Source organism: Dromiciops gliroides, chromosome 3 (assembly GCF_019393635.1).
Source record: "Dromiciops gliroides isolate mDroGli1 chromosome 3, mDroGli1.pri, whole genome shotgun sequence".
NCBI lineage: Eukaryota > Metazoa > Chordata > Mammalia > Microbiotheria > Microbiotheriidae > Dromiciops > Dromiciops gliroides.
In genome coordinates, this window is record NC_057863.1 from 56,053,345 (window position 1) to 56,078,262 (window position 24,918).

The 24,918-nt window shown below is 39.8% G+C and overlaps 1 protein-coding gene across 2 annotated transcripts in view; it reads right to left on the minus strand.

Moving 5' to 3' along the window:
• Positions 1–859: 859 nt before the first annotated feature.
• The window catches only part of RASA2 (RAS p21 protein activator 2), a 137,587-nt gene continuing 113,528 nt past the window's right edge, over positions 860–24,918 (minus strand). Inside the window, exons 18-24 of one of the 2 annotated variants that reach the window (XM_043997446.1) lie at positions 23,145–23,218; positions 22,458–22,564; positions 20,895–20,977; positions 11,615–11,838; positions 8,114–8,217; positions 6,043–6,232; positions 860–3,660 (exon numbers count right to left, since the gene is read on the minus strand). In XM_043997446.1, the coding sequence (XP_043853381.1) occupies positions 3,630–3,660; positions 6,043–6,232; positions 8,114–8,217; positions 11,615–11,838; positions 20,895–20,977; positions 22,458–22,564; positions 23,145–23,218 (813 nt within the window). In that variant the 3' untranslated portion in view covers positions 860–3,629. Of the gene's footprint in view, positions 3,661–6,042; positions 6,233–8,113; positions 8,218–11,614; positions 11,839–20,894; positions 20,978–22,454; positions 22,565–23,144; positions 23,219–24,918 lie in introns of both variants that reach the window. The other variant, XM_043997445.1, reaches the window with a different exon arrangement.

The following is a 24,918-nucleotide window of genomic DNA, read 5'->3' on the forward strand; positions in this document are numbered from 1 at the left end:
AAGTAGTCCCAAATGGAAAAGCACTAGAAATGTTACAGCCCAAATCCACAGCGATTGCAAAACAAAACAAAAACAAGCATCTACAAAGTAGTTCAAATACAGTCATAATCACACAAGATTTAGCAGCCACCACTTGAAAGGAGTAGAAAGCTTGCAATAGGATAGTCCAGAAGGCAAAAGAGATAGGCTTACAGCCATGAATAATTTACCCTGAAAAGATGAGTATAATCTTTCAGAAGAAAGAACTTTCAAGCATTTCTGATGAAAAGATCACCCATGAGTGAGAGCTCTGAAGTAGAAACACAAGACTGCAGAGAAACCTAAAATGGTCAACCGAGCAAATGGAATAACTGTATGATATCACACTGTTAGCATTCTCACAGAGGGAGAATGAAATGTCCCTTCAGGACTTGAGCCTGAATATTTTCACGGAGTATTGAGGGAATTAAATACTAGAAGGACCAGACATATTAACTGACATGCTTTAAACCTTGTTGGGGAAGGAAACAAATGGAAATCAGCCAGAAAGTCCAACTGCAACTTCACAAAGAGAAAATTAAATTGCCCACTTCCTTCCCCCAGCTGTTTTAACTTTCAATCACCTCCTTACCATTCTTACCTTACGCCTCCTTACCTTCTTCTTCTTCTTTTTTTTTTGTGGGGCAATGAGGGTCAAGTGACTTGCCCAGGGTCACACAGCTAGTAAATGTCAAGTGTCTGATGCCAGATTTGAACTCAGGTCCTCCTGAATCCAGGGCTGGTGCTTTATCCACCATGCTACCTAGCTGCCCCCTTGAAAGTATCTTGGAGTCAGCAAAGAAATCAGCTTTCATGCAGAATATGTAGGCTTCCTGTAATTTATTTGAGTAATTTTTCAGCAACAGTTACAAAAGTTTTAAACTTTTTTAATACTCTTGATAAGAAAATAAAATTTAAATAAAAATACATTTTTTTAACAATACAACACTTACACAAATTAAAACTACAGTTTTGATAACTTACATTTCAAATTGGACCATAAGCAAATATTGTTAGGGTAATAAAAATGCAAGTAACTTAACATTGGCATCAGTACGGGACAATCATGTGACTCAAGAACGACTCGCACATCTTTAACATCCTGTAATGACATCTGAGGTTTAGGTTGGGTGGCCTTCTGCCTGTATAGGATGTACCATCAGAGCAAATTAAAAGTGCGTTTGTTAAAAAAGTCTCTATTGAAGGGTGTCTGAAAAATTAACTTTAGGGGACATGGATGAGTCTTTGCTGATAAATAACTGAAACTAGCTTAAAAAAAACAACAAAAAGAGCAGTTGTAAAAACAATGAAGCCTAATTTTTACTTTCATCATTATCACAGTGATATTTTAAACTTATTTTAGCAAATAAAATATTTCAGTTTGATCATCAACGTATATGCCCTGGAGTCAAATATCTTTGCTTTGGCTTTGTCACCTGATTTAAAGGCTACTTAAATTTTTAAAAGAGCTTTAAGTCTATAATTAAGATTTACATTATTTTTGGCTCATTGAAATCAAAGGGGTAGGTCAGCTGGGGCAAATGGTTGAAGGAAGAACCAGTAATAAGTACACATAAGGACACATCCTTGCCATCACCCACCCCTTTCTTCTTGCTTTTTAGGATTCCAGGGTGACTCGGGTTATCAAGAGACCAATTCTAGTCAGGGAAGAGACTTGGGAATCAGAAGGGTGTTGCAAGAACTAAATGAACAGATGGGCAAAGCTAAAGAATATTGGAGCAGTGATGAGCAATGTGACCTTACAGAGAAGCCCGTAGGCTTCTACTGTGTTGGCCCCCAATAATTCTTTTAACTAAGCCAGCCTTCATTCAAAGAAAACTGATTTACTTGTGTTTCCCATTCTTAGACTGAGTCAAGGCCAGGGCGTTCCAAACTGGTGGTCTGAGTGACATGTAGACAAAGACCCAGCTTTGTTCTGGTGGCAAAAGCTGTCTTCTTTAAGGTCAATGACCACTGGGCCTGCAAGTATCAGAGAGAATTTCTCTTGCCTTTAGGACTCACAGAGTAAAACAGCTACTGTCAAGGCCTCAGCTGCAGTTATCTCTACTGGCACAGGACATAGGTAGCTAGCTCATGGTTCTTTTAGGCAGGGGGAATTCAAGGATTGAGAAAAAAAGATAATATGTTAAATTCACATGCCAAAATATATTAACAACTGTAGCTTATGTTTAAAAACATCAACACCACCAACACAACATAATCCAGACTTATATTGATAAGTCACAGTTTGAAACAGAAAAACATAAATACTCCAAGAACGAAGTACCATAGGGAGTGTTTCTGCATTTAAAAAACAAGAGAGTACCATAGTTTTTAATACTGATGAAGCAACATTTATGCCTCCTATCATCTGCAAAGAGGCCATTGGCTTCTACTGCTTCTATACAATTATCATTTTGAGGGTAAAGTATTTAGAAAAAACAAAATTCAAATTTCTGATAGGCAAAACTTGCTAGCCCAAGTTCCACTGGGCCTGGCAAATACTAAAGAAACACAAATGCAATACAAACATTTTCACTTAAGAACTGTTTTTCAGAATTAAAAAGACAAAAACAAAAACAAAAAACCCCCACTGATCATTCAACTGATCATTCGATCATTAGATCCTATAAGGTATCTAATGTACAATCTGGGCCAGGCCAGATTTGTAAAGTGCTCTGAGTGATGATTTTGGAGTAGAATTCTTTCATATGAGATGAGCCGAGTCCATTTATGATGACCCTTCATTTTTCAGGAAGTAAGTGAAGTCAAGTGATTTTTTTTTTCCTAACCGCCATCTTTCACTGCATCCTTTCTTTTCATTTTCAGAAGAGATATGCCTTCAGAAGTGAAAATACCCTGAATTTTCTACTAAAGAAAAATGAGTACCTGATTTTTTTTCTTTTAAAAACACATAGTGGTCTCATCTTATTTCACCTGCTATTATTCATTCCAAATGTAAACAAGATGCACAAATTCCCTGATTTCTCCTACTTGAATCATATTTAAATTTTAAAAGCAAGCACTGGTTTACCTACCAACCTGGCAGTTTTCCAAAGTATCTGCTTCAGTCACTTCTGTGACCTATTATGATCAATGGATTATCAAAGAAAATGATTATTTTTAATAGGGAGCTCTGGTCATACTAAATGGAGAGCTCTGGATAGGTTGGTGTCACGTGTTTGAATTTTCTATTGCAATAAACTGTTGGCAGCATATAGCAGGCACTGGTGGTGAACATAGGTTCTTGGACTACAGACAGATTATGAGAAGCTGTCTGCAATGGGAGATTTCAGCCTTCATCAGAACGTATTTCCTTAGAAATATTCTTTCCAATTAAAAGCAGTTGCAGAAACATGGCTGCAAACACAGTTGATAAGAAAAGAACCTTGATTTGAAAATGTTCTGGCAATGTAACAGAGGGAGTAAGCCTCAATATGGCTTCCCAAACAGTTCCATCTACTACATATTAAATACAATGTGAACACAGATAACATTGAAGCCAATGTCCATCCTTAATACTCTGGACAGTATACATTATGAATAAAAAAACTCCAATAAAAACAGTAATTCCAGTTTCTTCTGAATCAGCTGGTCATATTCTAATCCGATTAGGACACTTTCCCAACAATTGGATTTTCCCTGAAAAAAGATGAAAAATACTTTTAAATTCTTAAAAAAACAACCCCAAAACAAACAGAAGCAAAAACCAAAAAAAGAATGTTTGTGACATATATTTTTTTACAAACTGCAACCCCAAAATGCCATCTCTTTGAAAGAAAACAATATGGAGATACACACCAAATTATTATATATAATTACAGTTTGAATTTTTTTCATGAAATAAAAATGCTTTATCCATTTGTACTTTCTTCATCATTTCTATTATTGTAGAACCAGGAGATTTGGAGATCATACAGTTCAAACCCTTATTTCACAGAAGAGGAAAATGTGACCAAGTAATGCAGCTGTTGAACAGCAGCCCAGGCCTGGAGCTGAAGTGTGATGATTCCCAAGCCAGGCCTCTTTCCACTTCTGCATGTCTTTCCTCATCATTACAACCACTACTGAACATGCGATGACAAAGTTCATGTACATTTTACTAATTAGGTTTGGGAAAACATGGGACCAATAGTTGTACCACTATGGTACCTATTATTTCACCTCCTTCCTAGAACATGCCCTGGTATGATCGTGCCATTTAATTGGCTAGTTTGATAAGTTCACATGAAGGATTACAAACTGTCAGAGAACTTACTGGGCTGAAAACTGAATTTATTAAACAAGATGAACGTGCTTAGAATCCAAGCTTTCCAATCATTTCAGTTTTTGGTCCATAAAGAATAAGAAAAAAGGACTGTGGTCTAATTAGGGAGTCATATGGATGGGCCTCATTCACTTTGGCTGTAGCAACACCATCATCAGTAAATCGTGTGTTTACATCTCCATTTTCAGAAAGCTTTACAAACAGCTCCCAGAATCCAGTGAGAAGCAAGCAAAGAGACTTAAAACCTCTAGCAATGGCTAGTGAGCTTTTTGCTTCGGCACATTGTGGATTATCTGGTGGGGTCAGGGGCTTTTCTCTCAAGTGTACAGTTAGGCTCTGGGCCAGTATCAGAGGTAAGTCAAGAGGGTGAAGACAGCAAGCCCCAAGGATAGTGAACTTGTATCAGAATAACATGACTAAGAAAACGAAGTTCTTTTGGGGCTATTGTTGTAAGCTGTCCTTCTTGCTCCTCCCCTCCATCTTCCCCCATTTGCTTGGAAAGTCAGGAAATGTGACTACAGCACCACAGGGAAAGCCTATCAAATTCATACAAGCCAAAGCACTTACATGATGACCAAAGCCCAGGCCCAGCCTCCTCTTATTTGTAGACCTATTTTATTAGGTCAAGCAGGAAACTCTCAATCCTGTTAATATCAGTTATCTTGTGTGCGTGGGGGGGGGGGGGAGCGAGGGGGGGGGCAGGTGGTAATCTATTTTTCCTGAGATTTCTACACGTGGATTAAATTCAATTAATCAACCATTTATCTAGCATATTTACTACGTTCATGGCCCTGTGTTAACGGCTGAATCGGCATCAAGACTATACTCTGGCTTCCACTCTAGCTCCAGCCGGCCTCCCAGTCTGATTTCAGATGCCCCCCCCCCCCCCCTCGTGCTGACCCCTGGCTGTTCCTGTGCAGACATGACCTTCCCACACCTGGAGTCCCTTGTCCAGTTTGTGCTTGGTTCTTTCCATTCTTCTGTACACACTTTGTATTCACTTGTCTGGGGAGGTATCGGATCCCCCCCTACCTCCCCCCCCCAATACAAGCTCTCTGAGGGCAGGGATGGTTTTGTTACTGTGTTTTTATTCTTACTGCCTAGGAAGACAGTGGAGTGCATTAGAGAGTGGACCAGCCTCCGACTCCCTTGCTGCTCATGCCCTTAGTCAACTCTGCAGAACAGGCTAAAAGACACTGACCAGAGGAGTCTCCTCCCTTGGAGCTTCCCCCAGCCCCAAGAGCGGACCCAAGGCGATACATGGTTAAGTGTCAGCACGGCAGAGTGGGAAGCACACTGCATGTGGAGATGGGGGCCCTGGGGTTGCAGGCCCAGATGAACATGTGTCTGTGTAAGCATGTCTTCATTCAACATCTATAAATATGGTCTTTCCCCCAGAACATATCTTTGTATAGCCTGCCACTGTCACAGTTTTGGTTTCACCATCCTCAGTGTCCATCCCAACCCCTCATGCTTTAGAGACTCGGCTCCGACGTGTCCTCCTTTACAGAACCCTCACATGCTCACGTGTCCTTTGGTCTGGCCTCTCCTGCTATAGACATGTGTGTCCCTACCTCAGGGGTCAGTGACTCTGCTGGTGCAGGCTGTGACCCATCCATTGGTAACTCAGCAGCTGCCTGTGGCTCCCTCCCTAGTCCATCTCAGAGATGAGATGAGCCCTTCTGACGTCATCACGCCGTGACGCTCGTGCATAAGCACACGCACACACATATGGGATATCTGTGACAAATACTCACTCACTACCATATTTGGCATTCGTTGATCTCTTCTTTCTATACTTTTCATGAGGTTCATTTAGCTTTTCAAGAATGACTTTTATTTGCTGAAGTGTTTTAAAGGTTGTTACGGAGTCCTCAATTGTAAGATAGGAATAGTCGTCTGGCTCTGTCCGAGGTCCTTGGTAAACTGCTATACTTCCACATGCCTCTGCAAAGGGGAGAAGCATCTGATTAGGAAATTATCCTAATTTCTACCGATACACTCATGCTCTTCCTGCCCCCCCCCCTCCCCAGCCATTTAAAGTACAATTCCCTAAAGGTTCTTCACCCAAACTTTGAGAGTTGAGAGTTTTAAAAATGAGGCTGAAGAACCAATTTTGTTGCCGTTGCAGCTGGGTGGGGCAGTGGATGGAGCTGCCAGTGCTGAGGTCAGGAAGACTCATATTCCTGAGTTCAAATCCAGCCTTAGACACTTAATGGCTGTGTGACCCTGGGCAAGTCACTTAACCCTGTTTTCCTGAGTTTCCTCATCTATAAAATGAGCTGGAGAAGGAAATGGCAAACGACTCCAGTACCTTTGTCAAGAAAACCCCAAATGAGGCCATGAAGAGGCAGTCACAACGGGACAACAACGAGAGCCTTCCAAATAGTATTTTCTGGTTTTCCCCTGTTCCCTACTTCCCCCTCACCCTTGATAATGGGCTTTTCTCCCTCAACAAAAATGAAGGATAGAATTTCCTGTATAGTCCAATATAAAACACTATAGTTAATATATAGCAAAAACATAACTCTAGGACAAGATGAAATTTTAATTTCTGTTTAAAGTATATTAAAAAGTATAAAAAAAGTCATTCAGTGCTATAGTGTGTTTTAAGTATTTGAATGGATATTTAAAGGAGTATGAATTGTAACCTTCACTTTCCATTTTGAGTTTTGGTAGTGGTGTTAAGGAAAGGGGAAATGATCAAAAGGTGCATAATGGATGGGTGAACTTCTTTAAAAATTTCTCCTATTTCTGTGTGAGATTAAAATGAATATTAGATCATAAATCTACTCTACTTAACGTTTCCCTTAATTTATCTCCCAGACTAGTAAATGGAAGAAGCTTCTGGTTTTCTAGATAGAGCCTTTATTGTATGGTAGTCACAAGGTGATGTTGATTAGAAGGATAGGAAAGTAGAAATACAATACAAATCGTCTTAAGTCTAGGCTTAGTCTATATTCTGTATAAAACTCACCAAAACTCAAGGCCACCTTTGGGGAGAGAGACCGAGTCAAGCGCGTGCTGTTAACCGAGAGGCGGGCCAAGTCAAACTCCAGTCCGCGTCTGTCTGTGCAGCACAGCCAGAAGACCAGGGGAGCAGGAAAAAAGGCCCCACACTTCCGTTCTCTCCTTGCCTTTTAAGCTCGCACCCCGGAAGTCGAGTGCTCAGCAGGCAATCTGGCCAGACGGACTGGCATGCGTAGGTCATGCTGTTGGTCTCCTCCCCAAAAGGATGGTCCTAAAAAAAAAAAACTGGCGTCTCTCCATTCTCTAACCGACTGTTAAAACTTTTTACCCCATGTGGTCATTTTAATTATGCTTGTGTTCTTTCACTAAATTCTCCTATCCCTTCTTTCACTTCACAACCATAAATTGAAAATGAAGATTAGTCTGATCAGTGTCCCAAATGGCGGGACGATAACTTCTTCTTTTCTATGCGTAAGCTGGTATTACAGCATTAGCTTCCAACACACAAACCCAGCTCCATCTTGCTCATTCAGGTTCATCAGCCCATTGCTGACGCACAAATCTGCTTCTGTTATATTTGGACCCAGCACATCATTCCTTAGCTGCCTGGGTAGTCTCTCCCTTTACAAAGACAGAGTGTTCATGCACACAATAACATGAGAATGAACATAAGACAACACTCGTGGTTTTAAAGAAATATTGGTCCTATTACCTTTTCCTTCCACCAAATGGAACAAGTATAATTTTCATACACTGGGTTGGGGGGGGGGGAGACAGGGACTCCTACTGATGTTTTCCTTTGCTTATTTCAGAAATGCTATCGGAGATCACATAAACATAGATACATTTGACATTTACCTTCCATCTTCTGTAGTTTAGGCATGCAAAGGGTAAAAAGGGAATAAATTCTTTCTGTTTCTCTGTCTTCATCAATATCTATTTGGATGTCGGCAGGAACACCTCTATGTATAAAATTAAAAAAACAGAATTAGTATGCTAACAAGGTAACTCACTCTTCTGAAAGTGTTTGGTAATCTATTTATATAATTCTAATGGGATCTGTCTGAAGAGACTGATGAAGATGCTCTAGTCAAATCAGATTTCAAAAAGAAATATAGGGGGCAGGTAGGTGACACAGTGGATAAAGCACCAACCCTAGATTCAGGAGGACCTGAGTTCAAATCCGGCCTCAGACACTCAATACTTACTAGCTGTGTGACCCTGGGCAAGTCACTTAACCCTCATTGCCCTGCCCCCACTCCTCCCCCCCCAAAAAAAAGGAAAAGGAAAGGAAGAAAAGAAGTATAGAGGCCAAAGAAGCAAGCATGCCTTTGTCCTACAAAAACAGTGCCAAGGATGTTAAAGTTCAGAATGCATGGACGCTGTTGAGGGAAGCCAAGGAAAATGGGGCATAGCAGTGGGCAGAGTCCACCTGGAATCCAGAGAAGACCTGGGTTCAAAGTCATGCCTCTGAAACAGTCCAGTTGTGTGACTGGGCAAGTCACTGAACCCCTCGGTGCTCTCGGCGGCTAAAACATACCTAAGTTGCAAAGAAAGTACTGGTCTGTGTTAGCTAAAGGAGCTTCTTTATCCAGGAGTTCCCAATCCTAATGAAATGTGGTTCAATTCCTACCCCTTACTAGCAGCAGAAGGAGAATCAAAGAAGGAATAAAACTTTCACAATGACAGGAAAACAGAGAGGATGTGCAGCTGTTCAATTCTCATTAGTTCTGTTTTCTCTGCAAAGGGGAATGACCTTTGTGCTGGAAATGACAGGGAAAAAAGGACAAAGAGGAACTGATCCCCAGAGAAATCAGGACATGTTGAAAAAGCTGCCCCTGAACTGTCCCGATGAACCACCACCTCTTCGGGCCCTGAAAAAGCTGGTTGGGAGGATCCCTGAGTCACAGCCAGTATTTGGGAGACCAGAGAACACAGGAGAGGGACCCTAAGCCTCGGGAGGATAACTACTGCCTCAACTTGCAAAGAAGGGAAAAGAACAAGGACAGAATCTGCCAGGGAGTTTCAGTTCAATTCCTAGGAAAATGTTATTAAAGGATCATTAAAGAAAGGGTTGGAAAATATGTAGAGAAAAAAGCCGTGAAAGCAAAGCGTCAGCAGGCAATCCCGGGTGAGAATGAAGAGCAAACGCTGGTCTTAGGGTCAGAGAGATCTGATTCTGTACCCAGCTGTCTGACCCCGCACTCCTCACCTGTACAATGGGGATAATTACAGCACTGACTTCACATGGGCACCATGAGGATCAGATGAGATTTCCTCTGCCTGTATGCATATATAATGATGCTGTTGCCAACAGTAACATGTATGTAGTATTTACTATGTGGTAGGCTTGGTGCCGAGCACTGAACAATTATTATCTTATTTGATCCTCACAACAACCCTGGGAGGCAGGTACTATTACATTCTCATTTTACAGAGGAGGAAACTGAGGCAGACAGAGATGAAGGGTCATAGGGCTAGCAAGAATCTGAGGACAAATATGAACTCAGGTCTTCCTGATTCCAGGACTGATATTCTATATCCACTGTGCCACCCTAGCTGCCCTATATATTTATTTATGTGTGTATATGTATATATGAATATAACATACACATATGTGTATTAATATGTTTCCCATAGTGCTCTGCAAACCTTAAAGTACTATAAGTGCTGGTTACTATTATTTCCTTTTTTGACAGCATTATTAAACTAGCAGATGAAAAGACTGCAATAGAAACAGATCAGCAAGGTTTCAACACACTTTGGATAAAGTATCTCATATTATTCTGTAGAAAAGATGGGGAGATAAGGATTATATCATTAGATGACAAAACAAACAGATTCAGAACTGGTTGGCTGGCTGGACTTAAAGAGTATTACTAATGGTCAATGGGGCAGGAGGTCTTCTCCGTAGAGTATACCAGGGACCTGTGCTTGGCTCTATGCTATTTAAAATGTTATCAAAGCCATGCATACAGGGATCCACAAAAGACAGAAAGCTCAGGGAGAGGGAGAAGGATAGAAAGTGGGGGGAGGGGGAAGGGAGGGAGGCAGGTAATACAGTGGATGAGAGTCAAAATCCACAAGGATCTTGCAGCTAGAGCAGTGGCTGAGTCAGTCGAACGATAATAAACCTAACAAATGTAAATGGAAAGGCTTACACTTTGGTTCAAAAAATCGGATCGCAAGTAAAAAATGAAGAAAGCACAGACAGAAAGTAACTGTTTCTAAAAGCAGCTGATGGGACTGAGAGCTACTGGGATCGCGGATGGCGTAAGAGTGGTCCTGCTTCCAGGCCCAGTGAGGTGGCAAATCCCCACCCTCTGTCCTCACCAGACGCCGTCTGAAGTTCTGGTACTTAATCCTGAATGCCTCAAGTGAAGGGTGACAAGTTGGAGGGTGTCAGGCTGGGCCAAGCAGGATGGTTAAAGGGGGACTTGAGCTATCATGACACACGCAGAAGGAACATCCTTAGGCTCAAGCAAAGAAGAGTTAAGGCGGGTGTCACACTGGTGTTCATGTACTGTAAGGACTCTGGTAGAGAATGGATCTCTCTTGTTCTGTCTGGCCCCGAGGGCAGAATCTGAAACAAGCAGTGAAAGTTTGGGGCGGGGCCAATTGAGGCTCCGCAGTGGGAAATGCTTCCTCCCGATGAGAACTGTCCAGACGCGGAACACTGCCAAGAGAGGGGGTGACTGTCCACTTCTCCGGAGGTCTTCAAGTAGAGGCAAGATGACCATCTGTCGGGTGTGTTAAGACTGAGGTTTGGTGTCCAGTTGTGAGAGTTGTCAAAAATGTGGCTCCCAACAGTCCCCAGTGCTACTGAACCAGATTAAAACGTCATTGGAAAATATTTAACGCAATCACAGGAGAACACGGTTCATGCTGTCACGCCGTTTTCTTAAGGAATCTTTTATGCACTTTTACGCACTTCAGTGGCCCCATTCTCTTTGAGGGCGACACCACTGGACTTAATGACTACAAGTCCCTCCCAACTCTTGATTTGTGATTTGGGAATAAAATCAAATTTTTGAATGTTTTAGATCTGGAATGGACCTCAAAGTCCAGAATCCAATTGCCTCTTTTACAAATGATGAAAGCTGAACAACACTAAAAAACAAACTACTCTGAAAGACTTAAGGATGTCGACCAGCAAAGAAACATGTCATAGAATTGACAGAGAGGGGATGGATGATGGGTGCAGGCTGAGACGTATTTTTTGGACGTGGCCAATCACTAAAAGTTGTCATGGTCCTTTGAGAACTTAATTTTCCCAATTCTTATAAAATGAGGAAGAGACCACAGGGACTTGTTTCCTCTATATTCAAGGATCATCTTTTAAAGTGTGAAGCCACTTACGCAGTACACGGTGTGCAGCCTGCAGCATGCTCGCTAGTTGCTTTACAACAAAGCCAGTTCCCGTTCAGGTATGCAGAGGGATGGTATGCACTCAGTCTCCTCTGGTTGCATCGGCTGACCCTGCACAGGACTTCTATCCACTCACTTGCCTCAACACAATTATTTGCCTGGACATAAAGTGGTTTCTCTATGTGTGGTTTTTCCATATGTATCACTTGGAACATCTGTGTAGGAATTTAAAAAAGAAATGATCAACACTATTATTTTTAAAATCTGCATCACTGTTTAAAAAAACAACAATTACGAATCTTGCTGTATTATTTTTCATCAACAACATTTGTTTATCCATCAAACGCCTGTATACATATTAGGTTCAAAGCATGGAAGGAAGCACTTGAGGAAGCTACAAAACTAAAAACAAAGTTTATTTACCCATAATTTTGTAAAACACTACATGTACATGTAAAATACACATGTGAGCTATAATTTCTCAAAAGGGTTCTTCATGCCAAAAAATATTGCTTTTGGAGTTATCAGTTTAAGGTTCTTATTATTTTGACAATTATTAATTGAAATGAATTGATAATCATTATGTCAAAATCACAAATTTAATTTTTTTCCTTTTCCTTGCTTTGGGATCACTCTTTGCCACTATTCACCTATTTTGCATTAGATTGATGCTGATCCCCAAGACAAAACTTTCTTTGGATCAAAGAACAGTTAGTGATGCCATTTTTAAAGAATTCAGTTTCATTTTATTTTCAATCTCCAAATCTCCCTTTTGCACTCCCCCCACCCACTGAAAAGGCAAGACAAACAAAACTCATTATTCACCATGTATAGTCAACTAAAACATATTCCTGAATTAACCATGTCCATAAAAAGAATATATGCTTGAATCTGCACTCTGAGCCCACTGCTCTCTATCTGGAGTCGGATGGCATGTTTTCATCATTTGTGTTTGGTCACTGCATTGATCAGAGTTCCTAAGTCCCTCAAAGTCGATTATCTTTACAATACTATTGTCATTGTTTAAAGTGTTCTCTTTGTTTGGCTGACTAACAGTTTATACAAATCTCTCCAGGTTTCTCTGAAATTGTCTTCTTCATAATTTCTTACTGTATTCATATGCCATAACTTGTTCAGCCACTTTCCAAAGGATGGAACTCACCCCAACTCACTCCCAACCTGTTTCCAATATTTTGCTGTCACAAAATGAGCAGTAATTTTTTTTTGCTCATATGGGTGCTTTACCTCTTAGGCAGACTTTGTAGTATTGCTGCTTTCCAGACCAGTGCATAGATAGCTCCAAGAGTGGGTTAATGTACCTGTTTTCCCATAGCCCTTTTAGCAGTAGTTATTTCCCTTTTTCTGTCAACTGTGCCAATCTGATGGGTGTAAGTAGTACCTTGAATTGTTTTAATTTGCATTTTTATTTAGTGATTTAGAACATTTTTATATGGCTATTGAGAGCTTGTATTTTTTCCTCTGAAAACTACCTATTCATATCATATCCTTTGATCATTTCTCACTTAGAAAATAGCTCTTATTCTCATAAATTTGACTCATTTTCCTTTCTATATAATTTTAGAAATAAGACCTTTGTTAGAAGATTTCTTCCCAGTTTCAGGCTTCTCTTCTAATTTTAGCTACATTGGTTTTATTTGTGTAAATTTAAAAAAACGTGCAATCAAAATTGTCCTTTTTACCTTCTGTGACCCTCTCTATTTCTTATTTGGTCATGAACTCTTCCTCTATCCATAGAACATGGGTAATTTCTTTCCTGTTCCTCTAATTTGTTTATGGTGTCCCTCTTTATGTTGAAATCATGTATCCACTTGAAACTTATCTTGGTCTATACCTAGTTTCTGCCAGATGTGCTCCTTTACTTCTACATATCACAAATCTAATCTGTTCTACTAAATGATGTCTTTATTTCTTCTCTAGTATCAAACTGTTTTGATGATTATGGCATAGTAGTATAGTTTAGTTTTCCAATATGGAAAAATGAATTCTTAGCATAAATCCAGCCTGGTCATTCTGATCGTAATAATATGTTGCTGTTGTCTCTTTATTAATATTTAAACATTTTTTTGCATTAATATTAATAAGGTATGTTAGTGTATGGTTTCTTTCTCTGTAGCTATGTTATTTAAACAACTGATAATCTTAGTCTAGGAAATTGCAAGGATAGTTTATCATTATTATTATTAGTTATTTAATTTTTTAAAAATTCAGAACAAAACACCAAATAATATAGCCATTTCCCTTTACAAAGTAGAAGATTTTATAACCAGAATACGGAAATTTGTACCATATACAGCTAGCTTTTCTTGCCAAGTTTAGTTAAAAAACTGTCTTGCTTGTTTGTTCTCCTCTTTTTTTTTTTTTTTTTGGTGGGGCAGTGGGGGTTAAGTGACTTGCCCAGGGTCACATAGCTAGTAAGTGTCAAGTGTCTGAATCTGGATTTGAACTCATGTCCTCCTGAATCCAGGGCTGGTGCTTTATCAACTGCGCCACCTAGCTGACCCCTGTTCTCCTCTTTTGTGTATTTTATACACACACACACACACACATACATACATACAAGCATACATATATATATAGGTAACATCACAATCTCATCTCCCTGCAATACCACCCCCCAAAAAAAATCTGAAAGAAAAAAATCCTAGTTATTAATTATGTCAAACACGACAAAATCTGATGCTTGTTATATCTAAAAATATCAGCCTCATTATGTACCTAAAGCTACTCATTTCAATGTCAGGAGGTGGGTAGCATATTTCATCACTGGTTCTCAGGAATAATCATCGTTGGCCTTTGCACTAATCAAAATTCTTAAATCTTTCTTGGTTGTTTATTCCCCTTTTCTTTTTGTTATTGTTACTACTAGTTATTAGTATTTCTAGCCATTTATCAAATAACAATGGCGATAATGGACATCCTTGCTTTAACCTCTAACTTCAATGGAAACCCTTCTAGTTTACGTCCATTACACGCTGGCTCTTGGCTTTAGATGGATGCAATTTATCATACTAAATCAAGGCCTATTTATTCCTGTGCTTTTTAGTATTTAACTAAAAGAGGAAGGGGGGGGGGTGTGGGTTGTAATTATCAAAAGCTTTTCTTGTATTTATTACCATAATTCTGATTTTATTTTTAGTAATATGGTCTGTTATGATTATAGCATTCCTAATGCTGAACCAATCCTGCATTCCAGGTATAAATGCTACCTGGTCATAGTATATAATCTTTTTGATAATGCTGAGATAGCTTCTCTGCTAATATTTTATTTAACAAATTTTGCACCAAAAATTATTAAGGACATTGATTTGTCATTTTTTTCTCCCTGGTCTGTGTGTCAAGATCATATTTGTAATAAAGAAATAATTTGGCAGGTTACTTTCTTTTCCTATTTTTGCAAACAATTTATGTAATATTAGAATTAATTTTTCTTTTAATTTTTGAATACAAGACAGTTGCTTATGTAGGCATTTTAAAACACTAAATGCTACTGAAAAGGACATTAGAAAATATATTGCTATGATACAAAAGAAAACATAGGTTCTTTGAGGAGAAATAAAGTATTTGGGTTCAGAGCGATCACTTCCAGCAGAAAAGATCTGGGAAGATTTCAGACCTTGAAACCTGAAGATTTAAACAGGCAAATATGGTAGTGCAAGATGACAGGACTGGAATGTACACTGTGAGAAAGGGAGTAGTATAAAAAAGACTGGAATAATAGTTTGGCCACAGAATGTGAAAGGCCCTGCAACAAGTTTCTTAGATAAACATGAATGAACACATAAATAAATAAATAATTGTATCCAAGATATATAAGGAACTGATTTGAATGTATAAGAAACAGAACCATTCCCCAATGAACTGATGCGGAGTGAAGTAAGGAGAGCTAGAAATACAATTTATAGCATATTGTTATCACTATTAACTCATACTATGTTATAAAAAATGAACAATTTTGAAGACTTTATACAAAAGATGAATAAAAAAACATAATGAGAATCATTTTTACAACATGGTAAAAACTATGTTATCCATTTACAGTTAAGTAATGGACATAGAGTACAGAATTTTATATGTATATACACACACACATATAGATATACATACACACTTGCACACACATATATTTGCATATTGCCATGAGGGGATTTTTTTTTGGCTTGACTATGCATATGTCACCAAAATTATTTTTTTAAATGGAGTGGGAAGTGAAAGGGAAAATAGACTGTTCTTAATTTTTTAAAAATAGGTACGGGATATGAAATATTGCATGCACTTTCAGATGATGTCACTGTCTTAGTAGTTTTACTTAATTATTTTTGTTACAAGAGACCTTTCACAAAGTGGGAGTAATCTGTAATGTTTATAATGTAAAAACAAAACACAATAAAAGGAGGGAGCAGTTCCATAGAAGCCAAGAGAGGAGTGAAAAAAACCCAAGGAGGAGAATTAAAAGGGCCAAGGAAAAGAATGTTTGAGAAAATGTGACTGGTTCAGCAAGTAGGTCATGGGTAACCTTGGAAATAGCAGTTCCCAAGGAGAATGTGAGCTCTTTAAGAGCAGGAACTGTCTCGTTTTTGTCTAGCAACTAGTTGGTGTTTAATAAATATTTTTCAAATTCAGTTCAACTGCAAAGTTCCAGTTAGATACTGACTAGAGAGAGGCTGTCTCTGCAGAGGACAGGTCTAGTTAAGTACAGAATTACTCATCACCAGAAACTGTCACTAGATGATGAATTCTTGGCTATGGTAACTCTAGGAAAGACCTTACATATCCTCCAAACCAAGCTGACATCATGTTTTGAACTGTAGTGACATTAATATGAAAGTTGGTAAAGGTAACAATAGTGAAAAACATATTGGAAAACAAGATTTGGGAAGGGGAAGAGGCAAAGGCCTCCAGTGAATACTTTCTCTGAGAGCAGAAAGAAATAAGACAAGACAATCACTGCCCAAAATCACAAACAAGTCAAATTGGCTATAATTTAATGGACAGGAAATGGCTAGCTATTGTTGTGGGCAACATTTTGGGATCAACTATCAGTGAACAGTTACACATCATCTGGTTAGAGCAAGAGAAAACTAATACTAAAATTTGAAAAAAAGAATAATGATGAAAACAGATCCAACCTGAATCATTTAAATATACTGATAACTATGAAAAGTGATTTGGGGGGGGACATTAATTGCCATCATTTTTTTTTTTAATTTAAAAATTTTTTTTTTGTGGGGCAATGGGGGTTAAGTGACTTGCCCAGGGTCACACAGCTAATAAGTGTCAAGTGTCTGAGGCCGGATTTGAACTCAGGAACTCTTGAATCCAGTGCCGGTGCTTTATCCACTGCGCCACCTAGCTGCCCCAATTGCCATCATTTATGAAATAAAGTTAATCTAAACTGGTGATTTGCTGTGAAAATGAGGTAAAATGAAGTCAGGAAATGGCTCTCACCAACAAATACTTATCCTCATTGACAGGTAGAGACATGGTAGCCAAAGGCAAAGGCAACAATATGGAATATAAATTAATGTGTAAAACATTATGGAATAGGATGATGGAAGGGTTCACGTGATTTGGCCTCACAAAAAACATGACGTGGAAGGAGGAAAAGCATCCTGCAGAAAGCTTGGCGTGAGACCCAACTAAGTCAGATAGTCCCGAAAACATTTACAGAGGAAACCGAAAGGACAGATATAGAAGTGAAGCTGAACAGACGCCTCAGTAGTTCTCTAGTTTCCTAGTCTCTTCACTGATGACGCTGGAATGACTTGTCTTTTGGATGGCGATGTCTGTATCTACTATATCAGGAAGTAAAAATGGCGTTTAAGTTAACGAGAATGGGAAAACGGTCAGATCCAACAACACAGTAATCGCCGATACATGTGATTACTTTTTCAGCTCAACAAAAACTATCCATTTATCTCTCTTAGATACCATGAGTTTCCAGTGGAGCTAGCTGGCTCTGCTCCATGGCTTACTCTAGCAGTGACCTTCATGAATGGAGGTGAGGGTAATTGAGGATTAGGCACCAGCAAAGTCTAAATGACAGAAGGACCAGGATGGAGAAGACATTTGAGTTCAAATGTTTAACTCTAGGCTAAGGTGAACAGGGAAGAATCAAAGGACTCCTAGTGACTGAGTCAAGCCAGTGAGCTAACAAACATTTATTAAGTGCCTACTATGTGGCAGTCGCTGTGCTAAGCACTGAGGATACCAGCAAAAAACCAGTTCTCACCCTGAAGGAGCCAAACTCTAATGAGAGAAACAGTAAACAAACAACTGTACAAATGAGGTCTAGAAAGGTCAAACCGGAGACCATCTCAAGAGATAGCACGAGCACCAACCACCTTACAAAAGGTGTGATTTTACCTGAGACTTGAAGGAAGCCAGGACAGCTAGGAGAAGATGAGAAGGAAAGAAGTCCAGGTGTGAGGGAAAGGAGGGGAGTGTCTTGTGCAGGTAACAGCAAAGAGTCCACCGTGATTAGATCACAGAGTATGTGGAGGGGAGTAAGGAGAGAGAGGAAAGGCCAAGTAGGAAGGGCTTGAAAAGCCAAACAGAGGTGAGGAGTGAGGAGTAAGTGGGATTTTCTGCATTGGGTCTGGGGATGGAAGTAGTGGTAATATGGTCAGATCTTTGTTTTAGGAAGATCAGTTTGAGATCTGAGTGAAAAATGGAATAGGGAGAGGCCTGAAGCAGAGAACAACCAAGCAGACAGTGGAACAGCACAGTCAGAGAAGAGAGGAGGGTACATACGAGAGCTGTTAAGAATAGAGAATCAACAGATCGACAAAAGATAGGTATGGGGCTAGAGGAACTGAGGAGCCGAGGAAAACATTCCGCAGAGAGGGACTGAATTAGGTGTGTTCAAAAATTCACGGTTTGCAAGCCTGGGTGAAGGGAGGATGGTGGTGCCCTCAACAGTAACTGGGAAGTCTAGAAGAAGGGATGGTTTGGGGGGAAAGATGAGTTTAGTTTTGTTGAGTGTGAGGTGTCTATGGGCCATCCAATTTGAGATGCACAATAGGCAACTGGAGATAAGGAATGGTTAGGGCTGAATAAATACATTTAGGAATTATTAGCACAGAGATGAAAATCAAATCTATGGGAGTGAATAAGATCATTAAGTGAAATTGCAAAGAGGAGATGAAGATCCAGAGCCTTAAGGGATACCGTTGGCATAGGGGGTAGATCCACAGATGAAGACCCAGCAAGGTAGAAGGAAAAGGAACCTGACAAGGAGAAAAAGAAAGAAAGAGTAGTGCAATGAGGGCCTAGAAGGAAGAAAGCATGAAGGAGAAGTGGGTGGTCAACAATGTCAAAAGCTGTACAGAAGTCAAGAAGTATGAGGACCGAGAAAAGGACATTAGATTTAGGAGGTAAGTGATAACTCTGACCAGAGCAGTTTCAGTTGGACAATAAGGCTGGAAACCAAACTACTAAGAGGTTAACAGTGAGAGGAAAGGAAGTAGAGGTATCACTTGTAGACTGCCTTTTCGCAGAGATGACAGCTAGTGCATATGGATGGATAAAGGGCATAGGTCAGTGGTGGGAAACTGAGGGAAGGGAGGTTGAAAATTGGGGAGATCTGGCTATATAGGCAGTAGGAAAGTACCCAGTAGACAGGAAGAGACCAAATATTAGTGAGACTATGGAGAATGATCAAGGGGGTCAATATGCTGGAAGAAAAGAGGATGGAATGGGATCACTTGTGCAAGTAGAAGGTTTTGCCTTGGTAAAGAGAATGGTCACCTCCTCATGTGAGACAGGAATGATGGAGGAGGTAGTAGCAGAAGGCATATGAGTGATGTGAGATGAGGAGGAAGGGAGAAAAAGAAACTCTTGGGATAAGGCCTCAATTTTTTGAGAGGGTAGGAGTGATGACTATGGGATTTCTGGGGAGGGATGAAAAAGTTTGGAAAAGCTATTGTGGTGAGTGTGCTGGAGAGTGAATTACTATCTTGCTGTGATGTTCATCCTGTGATGGGGGTCAAGTTGAGATTATTTTACATAAATCTGTAGTGGGCTCATTCATCACTCTTTGGTGATTTTTTCCCACAGCTTTGTTCGATTTGCTGTGAAGATGATAGATGATGGCAGCAGTCTAAGACTGGGGCTTAGCAGTGCAAAACTGTATGAGGCCGCTGGGGACCCGAGAAGGAAAGTATCAAGCTGAACGCATTCCATAAGGAGTCAAGATGAGGGAGGAGAGTGTAGTAAGTGAGAGGGCGATGGCCTAGGGAAGAACTGAAGGTTGGGGGGACTAGAGCTCACAGTGCATGCTGAGCATCAGGCTTAGGGGTGTTAGATGAGAATCAGATAAAGGAATTTGAGAATGCATGAACATGCAAAAGGAGGAGTTGTGGGTGACGGCAAGAACAAGGACTATTTCTATAAGCAGGGGAGAGGAGGTAGAGAAGGAGGCCATGCACGATGAGTAGTTGAGGAACTGAGAGGCTGGAGTCTTTGATGGCACATGAATATGTGCAGTGAAGCCCTCTGGTGTGAAGTAGGAACTAAGGGAGAAAGACTGTGAGTCAGGCAGTCCAGGAGAATAACCTGGAGATCAATGGATAACTACTACTTCAAAGGTGATGGTAGAGGGAGCATCTGGGAGTGGCAATGGGTTTAGGAGAAGTGAAATAGGACTGCTGGAAAGGATAGGAAACAATGTTCAGAAAGAAGAATCCAGAATGGGATGGTACAGACTAGAAGTCATGCTAAGGACTAAGGTGAGGCCATGTTTATGAGTGGCTATGGAAGAGCAGAGGTCCATGGGAAGTAAGACTGATGAACCGGGAGGAGAGGGTGCACAAGAAGACAACAATGTGTGCGCAGAAATCACCTCCTCCAGGAAAGGTTCTTAGCCTTTTTTATGTCATGGACCTCTTCTCAAAAAGTTTTTAAATGCATAAAATAAAATGCACAGGATTTCAAAGGAAAGCAAAATCCAGTTCATGAACTCCAAGTGAAGAGCTCCTGATGTACCCCAGCATTTGACAGCTGAGGGAAGCGAAGCACGGAGAGGCTTTATGACCTGCCTAGTCATAGAGATAAGTAGTAGCAGAGCTGGGATCTGAAGCCCAGGTCCTCGGATTTCCAATCAAGCACCTTTCCCACTTTACATAATACACATCATGGATTTGCTGAAGTAGCAACATACTTTTAACAATTCCTACAATCCACATGGCAGAAAATTTCAATGACTAAAGGGCCCACTTAATGAATGGTAAATACCTTTATTTGTAAAACTTACATTTTTCTTGTTAAAAGAGCTCTCTTCTAGTTTTTCCACAGCAAGAATATTTCTGACTGGGATGGTATAAATTGCATCTTTGCCTTAAAAAAAGAAATGGACATATAAATAAATTGAAATAATCATGAAAAACAAAAAAGAGAAACATCATGAATAGAAAGTCAACAAAACAATAAATACCATTTGTTACATAAATTCTTTTCTGTTACAGGTTTAAACAATATGTAGGTTCTTTAGGCTTTAGCTGATATCTCATACTCACCAGTAGTCCTGAAAATTGTATTTCAATACCAGTCACAGTTCTTTTGAAGAAATGTGTACATTTCACATTTAGGTCTGTGTGTGTGTGTGTGTGTGTGTGTGTGTGTGTGTGTGTGTGGACACACACACACACACACACACACGTACTCTGATGTCTCATCCTGTATGGAGGAGATCCTCTTGAAGGCTATGCCAATGTAGTACAATCTCTAGCTCTCCTACCATGCTGCAAAGGCTGCAAGTATGAATGAATGAATGAATGAATGTCTGTTATTGAGGACCAACAAAGCTAAGTACAAGGCTCATCACTGGGGAAGTCTCATCGACTGATTAAACCACTATGGAAAAACTGTGATCTCTGCTGGTGTTGACAGCAATTACACCCATGGAATCAAGTCATTAGAAGTATGTCTGTATACACTTACACAGACGTTTCACACTAGAAATGTGGGAGGCCTTTTAGAAAAGAGGAAGAAAACAGAACCACAACAATGAACAGATATGAAAGTGGCAGCAATAAATCCAGAAGGCAAAGGACACAGAAGAGTAGAGGGTACATGGAAGGAACCACGCATTTATACAAATGACCGTATTCAGACTGAAAGGCACTAAAAATAAGCTCAAATGTAAATGCAGCTCAAGATAAGATCATTATAAAAACGACCCAATGATAAATGGATATATGTATGTATTGGCTGCTGTTCAGCCATTCCCTCTTCGTTTTCCCATGGACCACAGCGCACCAGGCCCTTCTATCCTTTACTACCTCTTGAGGTCTGTCCAAGTTCATGTTTGTCGTAGATGTGTGTGTACGTGTGTGCATGTATACACACATGCACATATATGTATCTGTAACATGACCTGTATACAAAGTGTTAAGTGAGATTGTTTAACAATAAATTTAAAAAACTCTCTTTTAAAAGCACCACATCTCGTTCCTTTGTTGTTACTGTTCAGTCATTTCAGTCATGTCAAACTCGTGACCCCATTTCGGGATTTTCTTGGCAAAGACACTGGAATGGTTTGCCATTTCTTTCTCCAGTGTGTCTCCACTTTACAGATGAGGAACTGAGGTAAACAGGGTCACAGAGCTATTAAGTGTCTCAGGCCTGATTTGAACTCGGGTCTTCCTGCTTCCAGGTCTAATGTGCTATTTTCCATACCATCTAGCTGCCCCAATTGTTCCTAAGCAGACCATTAGTATTTTATTTGCACTAGATACTTTATAGAACCAATAAACAAGGAAAAAATTGAAAGTAAAACCCATCAAAGTACCCCATAATATAGAGTAAGCACAACTACCTGGTTGCTTGTGGTAGGTGAATTCTCTGCTTGTGAGGCAGAACCATCGTTTCTTGAAATTTTTTTTTCCAATCCGATTTCTTCCCTGAGCTCTTTTGTACATTTCACTGTTAAAACAATGCAAATATGCATTTAGGCCCATAGACTCACGTAGGTAGTAATTCAATATATAATAAGTAATACTGTCTCTGACATTTTCAGTAAATTGAACAGCTGTGTGTCTCATAACAATTTTGGAAGATTTTCTTCACCTTATCTCACATAAATTGAATTTTGCACTTGAGTACTAGGCATTAAATCTTTATTACTTTAGTACCTACACTTATGTTACAAAGCATAAAAGCGCTGGCTGAGTGCTTCTGGGATTAAAGGCAACCGCAGATCAATTTAGTAAAAATATCAAGTACTACCACCATCTCCTTACGTTTGTTCAGTAATTGTAACTTTTTAAAGGACAATGATGTAGGCAGGAAATAGACTATTCCTGAATGAAACAGAAGAAGAAACTGAGAAGAGAGTAATATGAATTTAGTTATAGTAATACAGCTAGTCAGTGGCAGAATTGGGTGGGGCTCAATCTTCAAATGCTTCTGGCTCCCACTAGCTCATACACTTTGTACTAGAACATGATGCTTAAGGTCTTTCTTGTAACATTGCTTAAAAATATATATAATTTGATTAAATTACCCTTCTTTTAGATGTACTGGCTCACTCATACCACTGGGTTCTTTACTTTCAGTAGATGAAATTTCTTCCAAGAACTAAGTGAAAAGAAAAGAGTTTATATAAAATCACTGACATACGGAAAGTTACATTATAAAAACAAGTGTGACTGTTCCTCAAATTCAATTTATAACACAACTTAATCACTATAAAGATAAAGCTCCTTGTTAATAGAAATTTAATAAACAGAGATGGCATAGCACAAAGGTCTCCAATTTATATCCTCTAAAACTTAATTTTTATGGGAAAACGTCAAGAAAGGATTATAGTGACTTAGGCCAATAGGTCCCATGGCTATAGTCGTGCTGGCTTGCCCAATGAAATAGAGCCATGTTGTCAGGAATAGCTTCTCCTTAAACCACTGGCCACCTGAATTCCAGGGAAAAAACCCACTGACTCAGAAATTGTATTTTCCTGATCCAGGCATTTAAGAAGAAGGAAAGAATGACTTCAAGGAACAATTCTTACTGTGGGGTCCAAAGGGGTCCCCTATGATCTTGGGGCTTACTTGCATGTCCCCAAGATATGTTGGACTGTGTCTAATTTGATAGAACTATCAGTTTTAGGGCTAGAAGGAAGCTGTGGGGTTACACAATTCAATGTTTTCACCTTACAGATAGGAAGCAAAAGAACAGAGAAGTAAAGCCACCTTCTCATGGTGACAAAGGCTGTACGTAAGGGGCAGAATTCAAATTCAAACCTAGACCTGCTGACACCTAATCCAGTATCCTTCCATCATGTCACCCTCTGTTATTTTCTAACAGTCAGGCTATACGAGAGACTCTTCCACTCAAGTCCTTCCCACCCAACACATTCCTGGGCTTCCTTCCCAGGGATACTTACTTCTTGCTCCTTTGAGTGGAATGATTTAGAAGTAACAAAGGTATCAAGGGAGAAAAAGACAAAGATCCCATGCATTAGGGGCTCTAAGGCCTTGTGTATAGGTATCTAGGAGAATTAGAGGGATTCTCCAAGTCATTACCTCATTTCTTTGTGACCCACAAACTAGACAGAACAGTTACTCAAGGCCTAAGCTTCCCAACCTTGCCCTCCTCGACAAAATCTAGCAATGACGACGGTTTTTAGGTAACCAAAATTTAGGAACATTTTTCAGATTTTCTTCTCCTAAAGACAGTCTTTCTCCATAGATCATAAAGAGCTGATAGCCAGAAATATTAAACTAGGGTAGAACAGTGTGAAAGGATGCATAAAACTAGGAGAGCAGGAACCAGTTACCCCATGACCAACGGCAATGACAAATCAGACACTAGAATTCATAACATTCTGGAATTTTGAGTACTGCCCACAGCCAGCCTTAACCAATAACCATGTAGAATACTGGCATATTTGGCTAAACATCTTACCAGCCCAGGAGCCAAGAACAAAATCTGAGACTGTGGGCGGAAGTATGGTAACACTCAATGAGAACGTGAGTGGGAGATTCAGGGCAGAGAGAGAACAAGATTAAACTCCTACCATTCTTAAATCTTTTCTTGACTGACATTATCAACTGCATATTTTGATTATATCAGCATATGCTCAGCCATAGCCAACTCCAGAAAAAAAGCAGTTTCTGGCACACCAATAACCAGAAAACACAGGAGGAAAAACGGACCCCATCTTTAAAACAAAAGATAGTGTATCACAATCTTGCCAACCTAAGTCAGCCCACGATGTTCTACAAATGTTCAGCAATGTCCTAGGAATAAAGGACAGCTGAGCTTGGCCTGTTCTTTTG